The sequence below is a fragment of the Mustela nivalis genome (assembly GCF_964662115.1).
Source record: "Mustela nivalis genome assembly, chromosome: X".
NCBI classification, from domain to species: Eukaryota; Metazoa; Chordata; class Mammalia; order Carnivora; family Mustelidae; genus Mustela; species Mustela nivalis.
The window spans coordinates 91,962,295-91,981,124 of record NC_139040.1 but is presented as its reverse complement, the minus strand read 5'-3'; the positions used below and the strand labels follow the sequence as shown (position 1 = coordinate 91,981,124).

Genomic DNA, 18,830 nt, shown 5'->3' with positions numbered 1-18,830 from the left:
CTCCGTCTGACTCTGCCTTCCACTCTGTCTGCCTGTGCTCGCTCTCGCTCACTCTCTCTGACAAATAAATAAAATCTTTAAAAAAAAAAAATTAAAATAAATAAATACGTAAAATGGACAGGGATGGGGAGGACCCTAAAGAAGGAATACAAACAGAAACAAATAACCTTGATTGTATTCAAACACAGCCTCACAGAAGGAGAGCAGGAAGAACTACCCAGGGTAACTTTTAAACATGGTATCCAACAGGCTAAAGACAAAAGGGACTGTGACAAATATTGACCCCTAGTTGGTAGACTTGTTTTTCACAGTAATATCAGTTAGTGAATCTGAAACTACTGAATGTGTATCTTAGAATTGAGATAAGTAAATTCTTGTGGATAAGGAGAATCAGGATACTCACTGCTGGAGAAGAGAGTTAAAAATACAGAAAAAGAAAAGTCTAGGATGAACATTGTGGTGTTGGATTGGTATTGTAGATGTCAGTAGGAACTCATAGATTTTAATATATAAGCAGAAAGACAAATGCGTGTATGGACTTACATATGTGCATGTGGATTTACTACATATATGCATCTATATTTATATCTTACCTTTGTGCTGTGAGAGGGCCTAGAATCAGCAACACTGTTAGAAGCAATGACTGCTTCTAGTGCCCAGATCTTGGTTTCCTAAATGCCATTCTCCATTAAAAGGAGAAACAAGGCTTCTTAGGGGGAAATGGCTGACCCCAGGGCCATGACTGTGAACATACAAGATGAGCCTGAAACATCCTGATGTGATCTTTAGAAAGATGTACTAAAAAGTGATAGAGTGGGACACCTGTATGGCCCAGTCAGTTAAGCGTCAGCCTTTGGTTCAGGTCACAGTCCCAGGGTCCTGGGATCTGGTCCCGCGTTGGGCTCCTTGTTCAGCCGGAAGCCTGCTTCTCCCTCTGCCTGCTGCTCCCCCTGCTTGTGTTCCCTCTCTCACAAATAAATACAATGTTTTTTTTTTAAATGATGGAGATATGTCAAAAGGACACAGGAACCAAATGGAGGAGACTCTCAGTGGCCAAATCTAGAACAGTTTGAGCATTAAAATAAATAATGAGAGTTCTTTTCAACAAATGGTGCTGGACAAACTGGATACCTACATGCAAAAAAATGAAGGTGGAATCATACCTCACACCATATGCAAAAATTAACTCAAAATTGATATAAAGGCCTTCTTAGAAGAAAACATGACATTGGGTTTGGTAATGATTTCTTGGATATGATACCAAAAACACAGGCAATGAAAGATAAAATAAGCAAGTTGGCTATGTCAACATTAAAAACTTCTGGGGCACCTGGGTGGCACAGTCCGTTGAGCATCCAGCTCGGTTTTGGCTCAGGTCATGATCTCTGGGTTGTGGGATTGAGCCCCAATCAGGCTCTGTGTGGGCACAAAGTTTCTTTTCGGGATGACTGAAATGTCCTAAAAATAGGTTGTGGTGATCTTTACACAAGTTTCTAAATATAGTAACTACCATTGCATTGTACAACTAACATGGATGAGTTTTTTTTAATATTTTATTTATTTATTTGACAGACAGAGATCACAAGTAGGCAGAGAGGCAGGCAGAGAGAGAGAGGAAGGGAAGCAGGCTCCCCGCTGAGCAGAGAGGTCGATGTGGGGCTCGATCCCTGGACCCTGAGATCATCACCTGAGCTGAAGGCAGAGGCTTTAACCCACTGAGCCACCCAGGTGCCCCCATGGATGAGTTTTATAGTCTGTAAATTATATCTGAATTAATCTACTTTTGTAAAGATAGGAACAGGCTTTAACCTGTAAATTAAAAGAAGAACCCATGGGTCCCATACTAATACAAATAAACAAATGAATAAATAAAGACATGGGGAGGAAGAGAAAATTCTTCCTTACCATAAAATCCCAGCTATACATGTAAGAGAAAATCATCATTTGGCCATCATCTTAGTGGTAATTGTTTCAGGTAAGAATCACCAAGGGATGCTAAATTAGTTCGTGGAGGGATGCCTGGGTGACTCAGTCCTTAAGTGTCTGCCTTTGGCTCAGGTTATGATCCCAGAGTCCTGGAATCAAGCTCCTCATCAGGTTCCCCACTCAGAGGGAAGCCTTCTTCTCCCCCTCCCACTCCCCTGGTTGTGTCCCCTCTCTCACTGTGTCTCTCTCTGTCAAATAAATAAATAAAATCTTAAATAATAAAAAAAAATTAGTAAGTGAAAATTTGAGGAATGGTAGAAGAGTTACCTAATCTCAAAGTATGTCCCCACAAAATACTCATTTTTTAATGTTCTTCATTATTTTTTTAATTTTTAAATTAACATGTAGTGTATTATTCATTTCAGAAATAGAGTTCAGTGATTCATCAATCTTATATAACACCCAGTGTTCATTACATCCCATGCCCTCCTTAATGTCCATCACGCAGTTACCTCATCCCCCAAACCTTCTCCCTTCCAGCAACCCTGTTTGTTTCCTAGAGTTGAGTCTCTTAAAGTTTGTCTCCCTCTCTGATTTCATCTTGTTTTATTTTTCCCTAACTTCCCCGATGATCCTCTATTTTGTTTCCTTTTTTAAGATTTTATTTATTTGAGGGGCGCCTGGGTGGCTCAGTGGATTAAGCCGCTGCCTTCGGCTCAGGTCATGCATGATCTCAGTGTCCTGGGATCAAGCCCCACATCGGGCTCTTTGCTCAGCGGGAGCCTGCTTCCTCCTCTCTCTCTGCCTGACTCTCCGCCTACTTGTGATCTTTCTCTCTGTCAAATAAATTAATAAAATCTTTAAAAAAAAAAGATTTTATTTATTTGAAAGAGAAAGAGTACAAGCTGGAGAGAAAGGCAGAGAGAGGAGGAGAAGCGGTCTCCCACTGAGCAGGGAGCCTGATGTGGGGCTTGATCCCAGGACCCTGGGATCATGACCTGAGCCAAAGGCAGACACTTAGCTGACTAAGTCACCCAGGCAACCCTTTCTATTTTGTTTCATAAATTCCACATATGAGTGAAATCATATGATACTTGTCTTTCTCTGACTAACTTATTTCATTTAGCATAATCCCCTCTAGTCCCATCCATGTTACTACCATGTTGTTGCAAATGGTATGAATTCATCCATGTTGTTGAAAATGGCAAGAATTCATTTTCTGATGGCTGAGTAATATTGTGTGTGTGTGTGTGTGTATCACAACTTCTTTTTTTAAAGATTTTATTTATTTATTTGAGAGAGCAAGAGCACAAAGCTGGTGGGGAGAGGGAGAAGGAGAAGCAGACTCCCCCAAAGCAGGGAGCCTGACACGGGACTGGATCCCAGGACCCTGAGATCATGACCTGAACCAAAGACAGCTGCTTAACTGACTGAGCCACCCAGACACCCCTATATCTTTTTTTTTAAAGATTTTATTTATTTATTTGACAGAGAGAGAGAGAACACAAGTAGGCAGAGGCAGGTAGAGATGGGGGGGGAGAAGGCTCCCTGCTGAGCAGAGAGCCCAATGTGGGGCTTGATCCCAGGACCCTGGGATCATGACCTGAGCCGAAGGCAGAGGCTTTAACCCACTGAGCCACCCAGGCGCCCCCACCCCCATATCTTTTTTATCCATTCACCTGTCAATGGACATCTGGGCTCTTTTCATAGTTTGGCTATTGTGGACATTGCTGCTATAAACACTGGGGTGCAGGTGCCTCTTCAAATCACTGTGTTTGTATCTTTGGGGTAAATACCTAGTAGTGCAATTGCTGGGTCATAGGGTAGCTCTATTTTTAAGTTTTTGAGGAATCTCCATACTGTTTTCCACGTGACTGCCAACAGTATAAGAGGGTTCCCCTTTTTCTGTATCCTCGCCAACATCATTGTTTCCTGACTCATTAATTTGAGCCATTCTGACCGGTGTGAGGTGGTATCTTATTGTGGTTTCGATTTGTATTTCCCTGATACCAGGTGATGTGGAGCAGTTTTTCAAGTGTCTGCTGGCTGTTTTTATGTCTTCTTTGGAGAAATGTCTGTTCCTGTCTTCCGCCCATTTCTTGATTGGATTATTTGTTTTTTGGGTGTTGAGTTTGATAAGTTCTTTATAGATTTTGGATCGGAGCCCTTTATCTGATAAGACATTTGCAAATATCTTCTCCCATTCTGTTGGTTGTCTTTTGGTTTTGTTGACTGCTTCCTTTGCAAAACCTTTTTATCTTGATGAAGTCCCAGTAGTTCATTTATGCCTTTGTTTCCCTGGCTTTTGGAGTCGCGTTTAGCTAGAAGTTGCTGCAGTTGAGGTCACAGACGTTGCTGCCTCTGTTCTCTTGGATTTTGATGGATTCCTGTCTCACATTTAGGTCTTTCATATAAGATACTCATTTATTTATTTTAAGATTTTATTTATTTATTTAAGAGATGAAGAGGGTGAGTGAGAGAGTACAAGCCGGGGAAGCGGCAGAGTGAGAGGGAGAAGCCAACTTCCCACTGAGCAGGGAGCCTAATTCGGGATTCAAGCCCAGGATTCTAGGATCACAACCTGAGCGGAAGGCAGCCGCTTAACCGACTGAGCCATCCAGGGGCCCCACAAGATACTCATTTAATTACAAAGGGGAAATAGTAGCTTTACAGTGGAGAAACCTGGAAGGCACCACCTTAATCAAATGATCAAAGCTAACAGCAACCATTTTGCCATTAACCAATACTTTGAGCTTCCAGATATGCTGAGAAGAACACAGTCACTTCTGTGGAATTCCTGCCAAAAATGCATATTGCAAATCAAATCCTGAGGAAACATCAGATAAACCCAAATTGAAGGACATTCTTCCAAGGAACTGCCTGCCCTATGCTCTGCAAAAACATTAAGATCATGCAAGTTAAGAGAAGACCGAGACATTGTTCCAGATTGAAAGAGATTAAAAAGACCAGATAACAGAATGTATCTTGTGACCTGGGATTTCCTTTAACTATAAAAGGACACAGGTGAAATAGGTGAAGGGGATGAAGAGGTACAAACTTCCAGTTATAAAATAAGTCACAGGGATGAAAGGTATGGTATAGGGGGTATAGTCAATAGTAAGGTAATAACATTGCATGGTGACAGATGATAACTACATTTAAAGAATAGTCCAATCACTGTGTGTACACCTGAGATTAACTGTAACATTGTATGTCAACTATACTTCTTTTTTTTTTTTAAAAAAGGACATTATTAGGGCTCCTGAGTGGCTCAGTCAGTTAATGTCTGCCTATGGCTCAGGTCCTGATCCCAAGGCCCTGGGATCGAGCCTGCATGGGGATCCCTGCTCAGTGGAAAGCCTGCTTCTCCCTCTCACTCGCTCTCAAATAAATTAATAAAATCTTTTTTAAAAAGGACATTATTGGGGCGTCTGGGTGGCTCAGTGGGTTAAGCCTCTGCCTTCGGCTCAGGGTCTCAACATCCTCCCAGGATCGAGCCCCACAAAGGGCTCTCTGCTCAGCGGGGAGCCTGCTCCCCTCCCCCTCTCTGCCTACTTGTGATCTCTGTCAAATAAATAAATAAAATCTTTTTTTAAAGGACTTTATTGACACACTGCCTATGACAACTATAATCAAAAAGTCAAATAACAAAGTGTTGGTAAGGATGTGGATAAACTGGAACATTCAGACTCCGCTGGTAGGAATGGAAGAAAATGTCCTGGTTCTTAGTAAATTCATATTAAAGTATTCAGTTGAAAGGGTATCAAAACTGCAACTAGTATCAAATAGTTTAGAAAAGGGATGCCTGGTGTTTTGATCAGTTATATGTCTGCCTTTGGCTCAGGACATGATCCCAGGGGTGCTGGGATCAAGTTCCACATGGGACTTCTTGCTTAGTGGGCAGCCTGCTTCTCCCTCAGCCAGCCGCTCCCCCTGCTTGTGCGCTCGCTCTCTCTCCTTCTCTCTCCCTGACAAATAAATGAAATCTTAAAAATATATATAAAATAGTTTAGAAAAAATATAGAGATTAAAAAGAGATAGAGGCAGAGACAGAGGCTAAGTATTTTTTTGCCAGTCTAATAAGTGAAAAATGCGATCTCATTGCTTTAATTTGCATCTCTTTAATTACAGGGAGACCATTTAAAACGCTCAGAAACCATAATCTGGAGTGACCACAAAGGCTAAAACATTTGACAGATACCCCTACCCTCTACAAAGCTCCAGTGATAAAAATATGAAACACCACATCTAGTAGATGTGAAATGATATCTAATTGTCGTTCTAATTTTTTTAAAGATCTTATTTATTTATTTGACAGAGAGAGACACACAGACAGGCAGCACAAGCAAGGGGAGTGGGAGAGGTAGAAGCAGGCGTCCTGAAGCGGGGCTCCATCCCAGGACCCCAGGGATTCTGACTGTAGCTGAAGGCAGACACTTAACCAACTGAGCCACCCAGGCGGCCCCACCTTAACATTTTTTTAAAAGATTTTATTTATTTATTTGTCAGGGAGAGAGTGTGTGCACAAGCAGGCAGAAGCAGGCTCCCTGGGGAGCAAGGAGCCCAATGGGGGACTCCATCCAGTACCCTGGGATCATGACCTGCACCAAAAGCAGGGACTTAACGACTGAGCCACCCAGGCATCCCTGTTAACATTTTTTAAAGAGATGAAGCATCCATTTCTCTTCAACTGCCATTGAGATTTCCAAGGAAAGAACAGGTAATCCCACTCTTTTGTTTGAAGCCCCGTTTGTTTCATCAATCTGATTAGACCCTGTTTTCCTTAAATTCTTCGGGTCACGGTGGGATCCAGCTTGACCTGGGGTTCCTTCTCTCTTCCAACTTCTGCTAAACTTGCAGTAAGCGCCCAGAAAATTCCCCCTTTGTCATAATAAACCCCTCGTCAGCCTAGGGACAGAGTGGAGAGTCCAGACACTGCAGGGTTAGGGAGGTATACACCAGGTGCTGCCTAACTCCTCCATGTTGGTGCAGATGGAACCCAAAAGAAATCATTGTTGGGGGCACCGTAAGCGCTTTTTAAACATGCTCCCGGATTGATGCTCTGTACTAGCCTCCTAGTGCACAGGAAACCCTCACTACTAGTTGCTGGGGTCACCCTCAGGGCAGGAGTGAGTCCAGTAGGGAGTTATGCGGGCGTATCAGTCTCAACGACAAGCCAAGTGCTCACGAGGAATCCCTAGGGGAAGCACAGGCGCCTAATTCGTGCTCCTAGGTGACACAGTAATTATGCTTCTGACCCGTCTCTGCGGGTGGGTAGGGCTGGAGATTCCTTCAGTTCCCTCACCGGTTGGGAGAGGAGAGATCTCGATTTATTCTCCTATCTGTGAAACGGGGGGGAAAGGGGGACAAAAGTGGCCAGAAGACTTGCGCGGGTGGGCAGTTGGGCCGGGTCGCGGGAGCGGGCTTGCCTTTTCCCTCCCCCATCCCTCCGCGTCTCAGCTTCTTGAAGGATTAGGAATTTGACGATTGGAAAGTTTGTTTCCGGGCCGCCAGAAGACCTCCCGACGCGAACCTTCAAGGGGCTGGAACAGCCCCAAGAGGCCGGATAGGTGCGGGCGCGAACGTTCCGCGCGCAGACGTCCTCCCGCGCCCCGCTCCTCTCAACCTCCCGCTCCTCCTTCCCTCGCTCCTCCGGCTCCCCTCCTCCTCCGTCCCCGCCCCTCTCCTGCCCTCTCATTGGCCGAGCTGGCCGGCCGGGCCTCCCCGGGATTTAAAGGGCCCGCTCTCCGCGCCGCCCAGGGAGCCGCAGCTGGTCCCGGCCTTGCGGCCTGCGGGGGAGGCTGCCCGGAGGAGGCGGCGACGGTGGCGGCGGCGGTGCGTCCCCGGCCCCCAGGACCGCAGCTTCCTTCCTGCCAGGTAAGTCGCCAGCAGTGCGCGTGCGGCTGCCCTGCTCCCATCCTGAGCCGGCCTCTCCGCGCGGGTCTGCAGCGCGTGTCCTGGGGCCCCCTCTCCATCACCTTTCCCACTGCTCCAATTGCTACATCCCTGACTGCCAACTTCACCTCCCTGCAGCTCCCGGGCCTGGGCAGAGCTTTGTTGGCGGCTACAAGAGGCCAGGTGGGGGTGAGATGGGGCGCGCGGGGGATACAGGACACCCCCCACATCCATAGAAGAAGAGATGCACACGGCCCCCAAGTGTCACAGGATCTCCCTCTTTGCCCTCCACACAGAGTGACTCTACCTTGGAAACCCGGGGGGGCCCCCCATTTGATATGTGGGCCTAGAATATACACCATTCAATTACATCGGACCCGGATTGTTCACAGCATACAAGAGACACGGGTCCTTCATTGACTACAGGTCATGGGCTGTGTGTGTTCACCCCGGACGCCCATTCACACACACACAGTTGGTGGCTCTGTCGGATGTACCTGACATTCACACCCTCTCCCAGCCCCCCAGGACCATGTCTCCTGACGGACAGCCCCAAACTGAAATCTGAGTGCTCAAGTCCATCCCTTGAGCATGGTCTGCCCCACGGACATCCTGGCTCCCTGTGTGTCCCCACTTTGACAGGTCTATCCATCTGTCCATCCATCCGTGGGGGTTCGCAATGGCCACCTTCAGCCGCCAGGAATTTTTCCAGCAACTGCTGCAGGGCTGTCTCCTGCCTACTGCCCAGCAGGGCCTTGATCAGATCTGGCTGCTCCTTGCCATCTGCCTCGCCTGCCGGCTCCTCTGGAGGCTTGGTAAGTGCTTGCCGCACCAGGTGCCAGCACCGAGGCCGTATCACACATACCACATTTATCCATCCCAAGCCACATTTTAACCTGCTACATCTTGCCATGCCAAGCCGGACGCCAACGTGTCTAGCCCACCACATGCCAGCAGCCCAAGTGCCATTCTATTACACCACGTCCCGCTATGCCCAGTCACTCCATGCCACACCACACCAAGCCACATCCTGCCATGACAAGCCACATCCTTCGGTATGCCTGGGTTTCTGGGATTCTAGAAAGCTGAGCTTCTTGGATCTTGGGATCCTGAAATGTCTCCATCCCAAGGTTACAAGCTTCTGGGATGCCGATGTCAGCTATGGAATCCCTAAGTACCACGTTACAGAGTTTGGGCATTCTGACAAATAGAAATTCTCATAGTGTAGCCTTCCAAAATGCTGGTATTCTGGATTTTGAGAGTCCGGGCATGATGAGATTTCTGGATTGTGGGATTCTGGAATTCTTCCACAATCGTGGCAAGCCTGTATCCAAATGATACAATTCCAAGTTCCCAACTTTCTTATAGGATGCTGAGAATTTTGGAAATCTGAGATTCAAAGCTTCTACACTTTCTTTTCCTTTTCTTTTCTTTAATGTTTATTTATTGATTTTTTTTTGTAATCTACATCCAATGTGGGGCTCGAACTCATGACCCGAGATCAAGAGTTGCACTCTCCACCAACTGAGCCAGCCAGGTGCCCCTTTTTTTTCTTTTGTTTTAAATGGATGTCCCCCCGACAAGGTTCATCATTTTGAAATATTTTGAACTTACCAAAAAGTTAAGCTGAAAGGATAATGTTCTGAACACCTATATATGCATTATCAGATTCTCCAACTGTCAACATCTTTTTTTTTAAGATTTTATTTATTTCTTTGACAGACAGAGATCACAAGTAGGGAGAGAGGCAGGCAGAGAGAGAGAGGAGGGAGAGCAGGCTCCCTGCTGAGCAGAGAGCCCTGATGCGGGGCTCGATGTGGGGCTCGATGTGGGGCTCGATGTGGGGCTCGATGTGGGGCTCGATGCAGGGCTCGATCCCAGGACCCTGGGATCATGACCTGAGCCGAAGGCAGAGGCTTAACCCACTGAACCACCCAGGCGCCCCCCCAACTGTCAACATCTTAACACTAGGTCTATCTACCTATCTATCATCTTCCTGAATCCTGTGAAGAATGTGCTGACACTTCGCCCCAAATCCTTCAGTGTGTGCCTCCCCAAGAACAAGGACATCTTCCCCCAACAAGCACACCCTCCCCCTCCTCCCCAAGAAATATAATCTGGGTGCGATAATAATTATCCAACATAAGTCAATATTCATATTTCACCCAGGGTTCCCAAAAATGTCCTTTACAGATGTTTCTTCTCGGCTCCCCTCTCAAGCTCACCCGCTTCAGCCCCCTCCCCCCTCCCCACCCCTGCAATCTCACCACATTGCCACCTCTTATTCTGCCCTCTGCCCGGTGGCCCTCCCTTCCTCCCGGCCCAGCCAACTTCCCGTTCTTGTTCTCTTTGTCTCCCCCTGCTCCACCCGAAGGGTTGCCGTCCTACCTGAAGCATGCGAGCACTGTGGCAGGGGGGTTCTTCAGCCTCTACCACTTCTTCCAGCTGCACATGGTTTGGGTCGTGCTGCTCAGCCTCTTGTGCTACCTCGTGCTGTTCCTCTGCCGACATTCCTCCCATCGCGGCGTCTTCCTATCGGTCACCATCCTCATCTACCTGCTCATGGGGTATGGGTGCGAGTCCTCCTCCCCACGTTGTGGGCCAAAGGGTGGGGGGGGGCGGGGGGCCCAGGCCACTCCTCGTGAGGCTGTCCAGGACGAGGAGGGCATAGGGGATTCCCAGAGTGGGGGGGGTGGTGCGGGAGTCTGGGAGACTGGTTCTTTCTAAAGGCTGTACCGGACAGGCTGGGCTTGGGCTCCCCCTGGAGGAGGGAGTCCTGAGTCCTGGAGAATTATTCCTCCAGGAGATTGTGCAGGATGGGGATGTGCCGGGAGGGGAGCTGTAACGTCTCTGCGCCTGGGTTTCCCCCACTTTGTGGTCTCTGAGACCATGGGAATCATGGAGCCAAGACCACCTTTTTTCCGTAGTGAGATGCACATGGTGGACACCGTGACATGGCACAAGATGCGAGGTAGGTGGTCCCGGCCCTCTCACCTGCCCCCTCCCGCCCCTGTCTTCCTGCCCTGCCCCACGGGCTCCTAACTCCCCCAACCCTGTCTGTCCTTCCCTGCTTTTCTCCCTCATCTGCCTGCCCTGGTGGACACGCGGGCCTCAGATTCCCCTTACATCTGTGTTTCTCTCTCCCATGCCTTCCCCTCCACCACCCCCCCCCCGCGCCATCTGTCTATCCTATCTCACGTGCGCAAGCGCCTGACACTTGACTCAAGGCGTCTGCTGGTCCTGGGCCCCCTCTGCTCACCTGCCTGTCTGACACCGTGCCCACCCGTCCACACCTGACCTCCTCATCTCCCACCACCTCTCACCTGGTGCTCCCCATTCCCCCACGCGGACCTGCTCTTTGCCTGTCCACTTGACCATGGGCGCCACACATAGGGGCCCAGATGATCGTGGCCATGAAGGCGGTGTCTCTGGGCTTCGACCTGGACCGGGGCGAGGTGGGTGCAGTGCCCTCGCCCATGGAGTTCATGGGCTACCTCTACTTCGTGGGCACCATCGTCTTTGGGCCCTGGATATCCTTCCACAGCTACCTACAGGCTGTCCAAGGCCGCCCGCTGGTGAGGTCCTGGGTGGACAGGTGGGCAGGGACTGTGGGAGCCATGGTGGGGCAGTGTTCATGGAGCCTTGATCCCCACAGAGCCGCCAATGGCTGCAGAAGGTGGCCCGGAGCCTGGCGTTGGCCCTCCTGTGCCTTGTGCTGTCCACCTGTGTGGGCCCCTACCTCTTCCCATACTTCATCCCCCTTGATGGTGACCGCCTCCTTCGCAAGTGAGCACAGCCTTCGAGGCCTCTGCCCAACAGGGAGGGGGTTGGGGAGGGACCTGGGGTCTCCCCAGCTCTGAGCCTGTCTCTTAATTCTTCTGTCTGTCTTCTGTTACTACAGCAAGAAACGCAAAGCCAGGTAAATGAGGGCAGGTGCTAAGGGCAAGTGGGGCTGACTAGGGGTCGGGGTGGGGGGTGCAGTCTGTGTCTGGTTTGTTCTGTAAGTCCGAGACTGTTGGACCATCTATCCCATGACTAGACAGAGGCTGAGTGTCTATGGCTGTTGTTCGACCACAGTTAGCTCTGTGACTCCATGTGACTGACACTCCAACTGTGCCTGGCTGTCCACCTAGTTTACGGCTAGGAACAAATTATGGGCTGACAATGGGGATTGACAAGTATATATTGGTGGGTGACGCTGACCTGCCTGTGACACTGGTGTATGTGGGTCGTTCACCTGTCAGCTACTCACCCTCTGTGTGGGACTGGTGTTCCAGCTGTCTCTCTGTGCCTTTGTCAGTGATGGGATGTATGCCTGTCACTGGAAAAGATAAAGCTGGGTCGTCTGTGACTCTGGCTGGGAATGGGTCTGACCATGCATAGCTTGTTGTGTGCCTGTCTGTGACGGATTCTGCCTGTGAGTCTGCCTTGTCTGGCCGCCTGGTGTTGTCTGGCTGTGGCCTCATGACCGACGATGTGTCCATGCCTATCTGTGGGACTGACCATCTACTTTCTAGTGTGACTGTAGGATTTCATCCAACTGTTTGACTGTTTGACTGTTTGACTGTTGACTGTATGACCCAGTGCCCCCACTCACTGGCCGCTGATGGTGTCTGATGCTGAATGAGGCCCCCAAAGGGTGGAGAGATTTAACGAGTGTCACCTAGCTAAGCATCCGGGCATTATTCCCAGGCCCGATTCCAGAACCTACACTTTGTCCGGGCCGCAGTCTGTCTTTCACCATGTCTGACTGTACAGCTGACAGGATGACTGGGTTGAGCGTAGTATCGCCTACGTGTGCAAAGCATTTTACCTGATTGTGTCTGTGCCTAAGTAAAGGACTCTGGTGTATCAGCATCACTGGGTCAGACTGGACGGCTGTGAGCCTGGGAGTCTGATAGCATTTGTGTCTGGCCTTGTGGCTGTGTCGCTGTGTGGCGCAGTGAGGTCAGGCCTCTGACAGTGGCTGGGTCTGGATGTCTGGCCATGTGAGGCTGTAGGACCAGGTCATACCGTAGGGCTGCGCACACTTCCACTTGAGGCGTGTGAAACTGAGAGTGTACATGTGCATGTGACTATCTTTTGCTGCCATGTTTCTGTCTCGTCTTGTCTACGAACAACTCCGCCCAGCCTCCAGGTCCTCTCTGACTCTCTTTCCTTTCTCCTCTGCTGCCTTCCTGACCCCTGGGGGCCCTAGGGGCACCATGGTAAGGTGAGTCTTCAGAGTGGGGCTGGGGACCTGACATGTGGTGGGGTGTCATGCCGGGCCTGGGAGTGATCCTTCTCTCCCCCCAACCACTTTCTCCCCAGGTGGCTGCGAGCCTACGAGAGTGCTGTCTCCTTCCACTTCAGCAACTATTTTGTGGGCTTTCTGTCCGAGGCCACGGCCACGTTGGCAGGGGCCGGCTTCACCGAGGAGAAGGATCACCTGGAATGGTGGGGAGGGCTGGGGGCCCCCCCTCTCCCTTAGGGTGCTGCCTAGAGGAGCTGCAGGGAGGTGGGAGGGAGTCCCAGGGGAGGGAACAGCCAAGATAAAAGTATGGAGGTCAGATGGATGGCTTGAGACCCCAGATGAATTTGCAGGTCTCTTGCCTACAGGGACCTGACTGTATCCAAGCCACTGAACGTGGAGCTGCCCCGGTCCATGGTGGAAGTTGTCACGAGCTGGAACCTGCCCATGTCTTATTGGCTAAATAACTGTGAGTCACCAAGTCACTGCTCCAAGAGAGTTGGGAGCCCTCGATCCAGGTCCTTCCCCATTCATGTAATGTTTACTGAGAACCTATTGTATACTAGGCACTGAGGATACTGCAGGAACCAGGGGGGGAAAAAGTCCCTGGCCCCTGTGGAGCTGACATTTTTGTGGGGGAGAGCAGACAGTAAGAGAAAAAATAATACGTAATAGTGCAAGTGGTGACAGGTGCTATGGTAAAGAAAAAAAAAATGAAGCAGGTAAAGATGATCTGGGAGTGTTGGCAGGAGTGAGGGCAGGGGGAGTGTTGCAATTTTCAATAAATTAGCCAGAGTAAGTCCCACTGAGGAGGTGACATTTGAGCAAAGACGTGAGCTAGATGAAAAAGAACAAGCAATACCGATGTGTGGGGGAAGAGGGTAAACAGATGGAGGGAACAGCCTGTGCAAAGGCCCTGAGGCAGCATACTGTGCATGTATCTGAGGAACAGGGAGGAGATCAGGGCCGGGAGAGCAGAGTTAGTGGGGACCAGCAGCAGGAGGTGAGGGCAGAAAGGTAACAGGGGGCTGGAGGGCTTCACTGGCCACAGGGAGGACTGGGGCTTTTTCTCAGAAGTAGCACCACAGCAGGGGTGTGAGCAAAAGAGGGCTGAGGGCTGACTTGGGTTGTAACAGGCCCCTCCAGCTGCTGTGAGAACAGACAAGGTGGAAGCAGGGAGGAGGTCACGGCAATAGTCCAAGCAAGCTGTGATGGTGGTGGCAGTGGGTGTGAAGAGAGGGCAGATTCTGGATACATTCTGGAGATGGAACTGACAGGATTTGCTGAGAGTTTGGTTGTCGAAATGGGGGAGAGGGTAGAAGAGGGCAGAGCGAGGGTGATTTTAGGTTTTTGCTCTGAGGAGCGGGAAGAGTAGAGTTGACCTTGGCTGAACTTGGGGGTGCTATGGGAGGAGGAGCTCAGGAGGGAAGATGAGGAGCTGAGTTTTGGACATGGGACATTTGGGACCATGATAAAGATTTTATCCTGGGGGCTCCAGTAGGTTGTGGGTTCCTCTCCTTGTCCTCTGGCCCCCTGGGGAGGGCAGAGGGGAATCCCAGAAGACTCTTGATTTGCATCTCCCCCTTCCAGATGTTTTCAAGAATGCTCTCCGCCTGGGGACCTTCTCAGCCGTGCTGGTTACCTATGCAGCCAGTGCCCTCCTGCACGTGAGCAGGGCAGAGCGGGATGTGGGGTGGGGAGAGCTGGGGGGGGCAGGGCCTCTCCTTACTCACCTCCTTGCCCCCTGGGCCCTCCAGGGCTTCAGCTTCCATTTGGCTGCGGTGCTGCTGTCCCTGGCGTTTATCACTTATGTGGAACATGGTGAGTGCTGAGCCCAGCCCAGCAGATGGGATAGGAGGTGGGGGCAGGGCTAGAACCATTGTCCCCTGAGGCTAACCTGACCCCCTTACCTCCTGGCATCCACCCCAGTCCTCCGGAAGCGCCTGGCTCGGATCCTCAGTGCCTGCGTCTTGTCGAAACGGTGCCCACCAAACTGTTCGCACCGGCATCGCTTGGTGAGGGTTCAGCCCGGGCAACCTCATGCCCAACACTTCCCCTCAAGAACGTTACTTCCGTCTCCATCTTCTGTCCGTCTCAGGGTGTCCAGCTTCCTCTCCTGGTGCCTGAGCCATCCCCAGAACCCTGGCATCCATTTCTCTCACAAACATTATCAAGCCTCTGCTGTATACACACCTGGCATCCGTTCCCCACCTCGCCCCATGAATATTTATTGAGCACCTGCTGGTATCAGGCACTGTTCTAGGCCCTGGGGACACAGTGGTGAACAAATGAGACTAAAGTCCCAGCCGTATGGGACAAGCCTTTTAACAGATAAGACAGTAAATTTTTAAAAAGTCACGAAAGTATAATAGTTTCTTAGATTGGGATTAATGCCAAGGAAAAAAGACGTGAGGGTAAGGGGAAGGGAAGTATGGGGCGGGGGTGTGAATGGTTTCAATTTTAAATAGGGAAGTGACTTTTGAGTTCTTGAACTGGAGGAGATGAGGAAGAGAGGCATTCCAGGTAGGGAGAGAACAACCTGTGTAAAAGCTCTGAGATGGGAGAGCCTGGAATATTTGAGGAACAACAAGGAGGCCAGTATGGCTTGAGCCCAGTGAGCGAGGGCGGTGGGGAAAGGTGGATCTCATAGGTCATGGTGGGGATTCCTTTCTGTTCGTTTTTTCATTGTTTGCAATAAGAAATATGGACCACCTCAGATTTGCCTCCCACCTGGCAACCAACGTTTATCACCATAAGCCCCCAGCTGAAGCCCCTCCATTCTTCCTCCTCTGCCTCAACACTCGCCTCTCCCCCTGGATGCCCCCAGGCTAACAGTACCCTCATCCCTGGGTACCTCTGGGGCTCCCGTAGGAAGATCCAAACCCCAGGGGGTGCCCTGTGCCCTGCCTCCTTCCTGGGACCCACTGGGGTTTGTGCATCTCCCTGGGCTCCCCTGGCCGGGTGGGGCTGGGGGACAGTGAGTAGATCCAGCTGCCAAGCATATCCATCTGTCCCCCACAGGGCCTGGGGGTGCGAGTCTTAAACCTGCTCTTTGGGGCCCTGGCCATCTTCCACCTGGCCTACCTGGGCTCCCTGTTTGATGTCGATGTGGACGACACCACAGAGGAGCAGGTGAGGTGGGGCCCTGGGCTGGAGGTTACTTAGGGACGTGCTACCCGCTCATGGGAACCATGAGAGCAAAGGTGAAGAGGCTGAGGCATTGAGGACCTCGTGTCATGTGTCTGTCTAGCACTTGCGAAGCTAGTGCTCTTGGATCCTCCTTTCTCAGGGTCCTTCTGCTGGACTCATCCTGTTGGGGCTCTTATTAGGGCAAGGCGTGCAAACTATGTTTAGTTTACTTATAAAATTTATTTTATAGAGATGAGCAAAATCCCAGTTTTCTTTTTTTTTACATTTTGTTTATTTATTTGTGTGTGTGTGTGTGTGTGTGTGTGAGAGAGAGAGAGAGAGAGAGAGAGAAACAGGAGCAGAGGAGGGAGGGGCAGAGGGCGAGGGAGAAGCAGGCTCCCTGGCAAGCAAGGAGCCCAATGCAGGGGCTCAATCCCAGGACCCCAGGATCATGACCTGAGCTGAAGGCAGCCTCTTAACCAACTGAGCCGCCCAGGCACCCCCAGGTTTTACTCTTCAAAAAATTAATTATTTCATCATATTTTTGTTTCAATAGAATGCATAAGGTTTCTTTCTTATTTAATTAAGAAGTATTTTTACTCAGGTTGAATGTGCAAACTCTGGATTCTGCTTTAAAAATGTACATTAAAATGTATGTGCTATTTTTATTCATGTGGAGTATGCACATTCCAGATTTTACTCCCTTTTTAAATGAAAGATGATTTTAAAAATACTGTTTCTTCACATGGCTCTTGCAGGATCCAGGTTTTGCTTCTCTTTTAGTTGCGTTTTTTTATTTTTAATTGAAAATAAAACTTTTATTTTCTATTTTGTCATTAAAAACAATTTTTAATCTTCATTCAGGTTGAGTGTGCAAAATTGGGGTTTTAATTTTTACTAAAACATTTAAAAATAGTTAATGCATAAATCACAAGGTTCAAAAACAAAACAGTATTCAAGATGTTCAGGGAAAAGTCTTGCTCTTACGGTCTCCTTCCTCCCCTCGTACAGGTAACTATTTTTATTCATTTCATTAAAATGTCCCACTAAAATATAAGCACAACAGTAGATTTATATTTTGATTCCCTCCCCCACCCCATGTTTTACCCTAAAAGAACTCATGAATGATACCATTCTGCATGTCACTGTTTTCACATAATCGTTCTTGAAAATCTTCCGCATACGTACATGGAATGTCCTCATTCATTTGTTTTCCATTGCGAGGGTATGACAATATGACACAGTGTAGTTTGTCCGTCATCAGTGAACACCTAGGTGATTTCCAGCCCTTTCCTATTGCAGATGGTGCTACAGCAAGTACTAATACCCTCATACCCATATGGATCCACACAGGTGCAGACAGAACTATAGGATCTAGCCTTGAGAGTTACAATGAAGGAGTTACTTTTTTGCCTCCCCCCAGCAGTGTCTGACCATACCCGTTGTCCTACCAACAGAGTGCCTCTCAGACTTCCTGGATAGGTTTGCCAGTTTGAGAGGAGGAAGATTATGAGTGAGGCTAAGTATCTTTTCATATATTTAAGAACCAGTGGGATTTTTCCTTTGTGAGAATGGCATACTCCCTTCCTTTACCAGGTTTCTTTTTTCTTTTTGAAAAATTGATTTCTAGGAGCTCCTTCTATATTAGGGAGAGTACAAGTCAGAGGACGGAATTGCCTTGTTTTGTTTTTAAAATAATATTTAAAGAAGAAAACATGAAAAAAAAAAAAAACACCTGATTCTGCTTACCTTTTACATGTACCCAGTCTCTTCTCTGGGGCCTCGCCTAGTAGGTTAGCATGGAGTCACAGAAATGTCCTTAAACAAAGGATGGGTTTTCCTGAGAACTTTTTTTGTTCTTGCCGAGTGGGACTGTCACCTCTTTCTCTCCCACAGGGCTACGGCATGGCATACACTGTCCACAAGTGGTCAGAGCTCAGCTGGGCCAGTCACTGGGTCACTTTTGGATGTTGGATCTTCTATCGTCTCATAGGCTGAGGCACATCTGTGGACCCTCATAGCTCCCTCAAGACCCCTCCTCAGGGTGCAAGCTCTGATGCGGGATGAGGGAAGGCCCTATCTCTAATTCTTGACCCCTCTCCATCCTTGACCCCCCGACACCCCTACACACACACACACACACACACACACACAATTTCCATGCCTGTCGATCCCCACTCCACCATAAGGCGGGAAGGGGGTGGTCCCTGCTGGGGCCTAGGGGCGGAGGATGCTTGGGGAAACAGAGAGGGGGAGATCCAGGGCCTCCCCCGCCTTCCTTCTCCCTTTTTATATGCAGTTTGTTATTGTCAAATAAAAGTAGGAAAGATACAAAAGGCTCTTTCTTCACTGCTCAGTGGGGAATAGAATTGAGTGAGGAATGGGCACAGCACGGACTAAAGGTTTGGAAGATGGAAATCATGAAGAGGGAACAGGTTGTGGTTGGTTCATGGTTAACTTATTATTGTTCAGGGCTGAATGATGAGCTCGAGGACTGCACAACTTGATTTGAGTGGAGCCAGGACAAACCGGATAGTTGGATGTGTGTGTGGTGGAGGGGACCTGATACTAGCTGGCTGGAAAACTGGTTTTCTGATCCGTTATTTTGACTAGGGCAGAGAGGGGGGGGAGCAAGACAGATGAAGAGTTC

General features: G+C 49.2%; 1 protein-coding gene across 3 annotated transcripts; it reads left to right on the top strand.

The window, feature by feature from the left end:
- The first annotated feature begins 7,657 nt into the window (after positions 1-7,657).
- PORCN (porcupine O-acyltransferase) lies at positions 7,658-18,516 on the top strand. 3 transcript variants are annotated; one of them, XM_082718078.1, is made up of 15 exons: positions 7,659-7,803; positions 8,464-8,636; positions 10,196-10,388; positions 10,749-10,792; positions 11,215-11,396; positions 11,477-11,607; positions 11,723-11,740; positions 13,019-13,033; positions 13,132-13,257; positions 13,420-13,520; positions 14,642-14,718; positions 14,809-14,872; positions 14,981-15,066; positions 16,073-16,183; positions 18,077-18,516. In XM_082718078.1, exons 2-15 carry the CDS (start codon positions 8,501-8,503, stop codon positions 18,176-18,178), a joined length of 1,386 nt encoding a protein of 461 aa, XP_082574204.1. In that variant the 5' UTR covers positions 7,659-7,803; positions 8,464-8,500; the 3' UTR covers positions 18,179-18,516. The 3 variants fall into 3 exon arrangements, with proteins under 3 accessions (XP_082574206.1, XP_082574204.1, XP_082574205.1); XM_082718080.1 differs by lacking the exon at positions 16,073-16,183 and having other exon boundaries at positions 7,658-7,803; XM_082718079.1 differs by lacking the exons at positions 11,723-11,740; positions 13,019-13,033 and having other exon boundaries at positions 7,660-7,803.
- Positions 18,517-18,830: the final 314 nt, after the last annotated feature.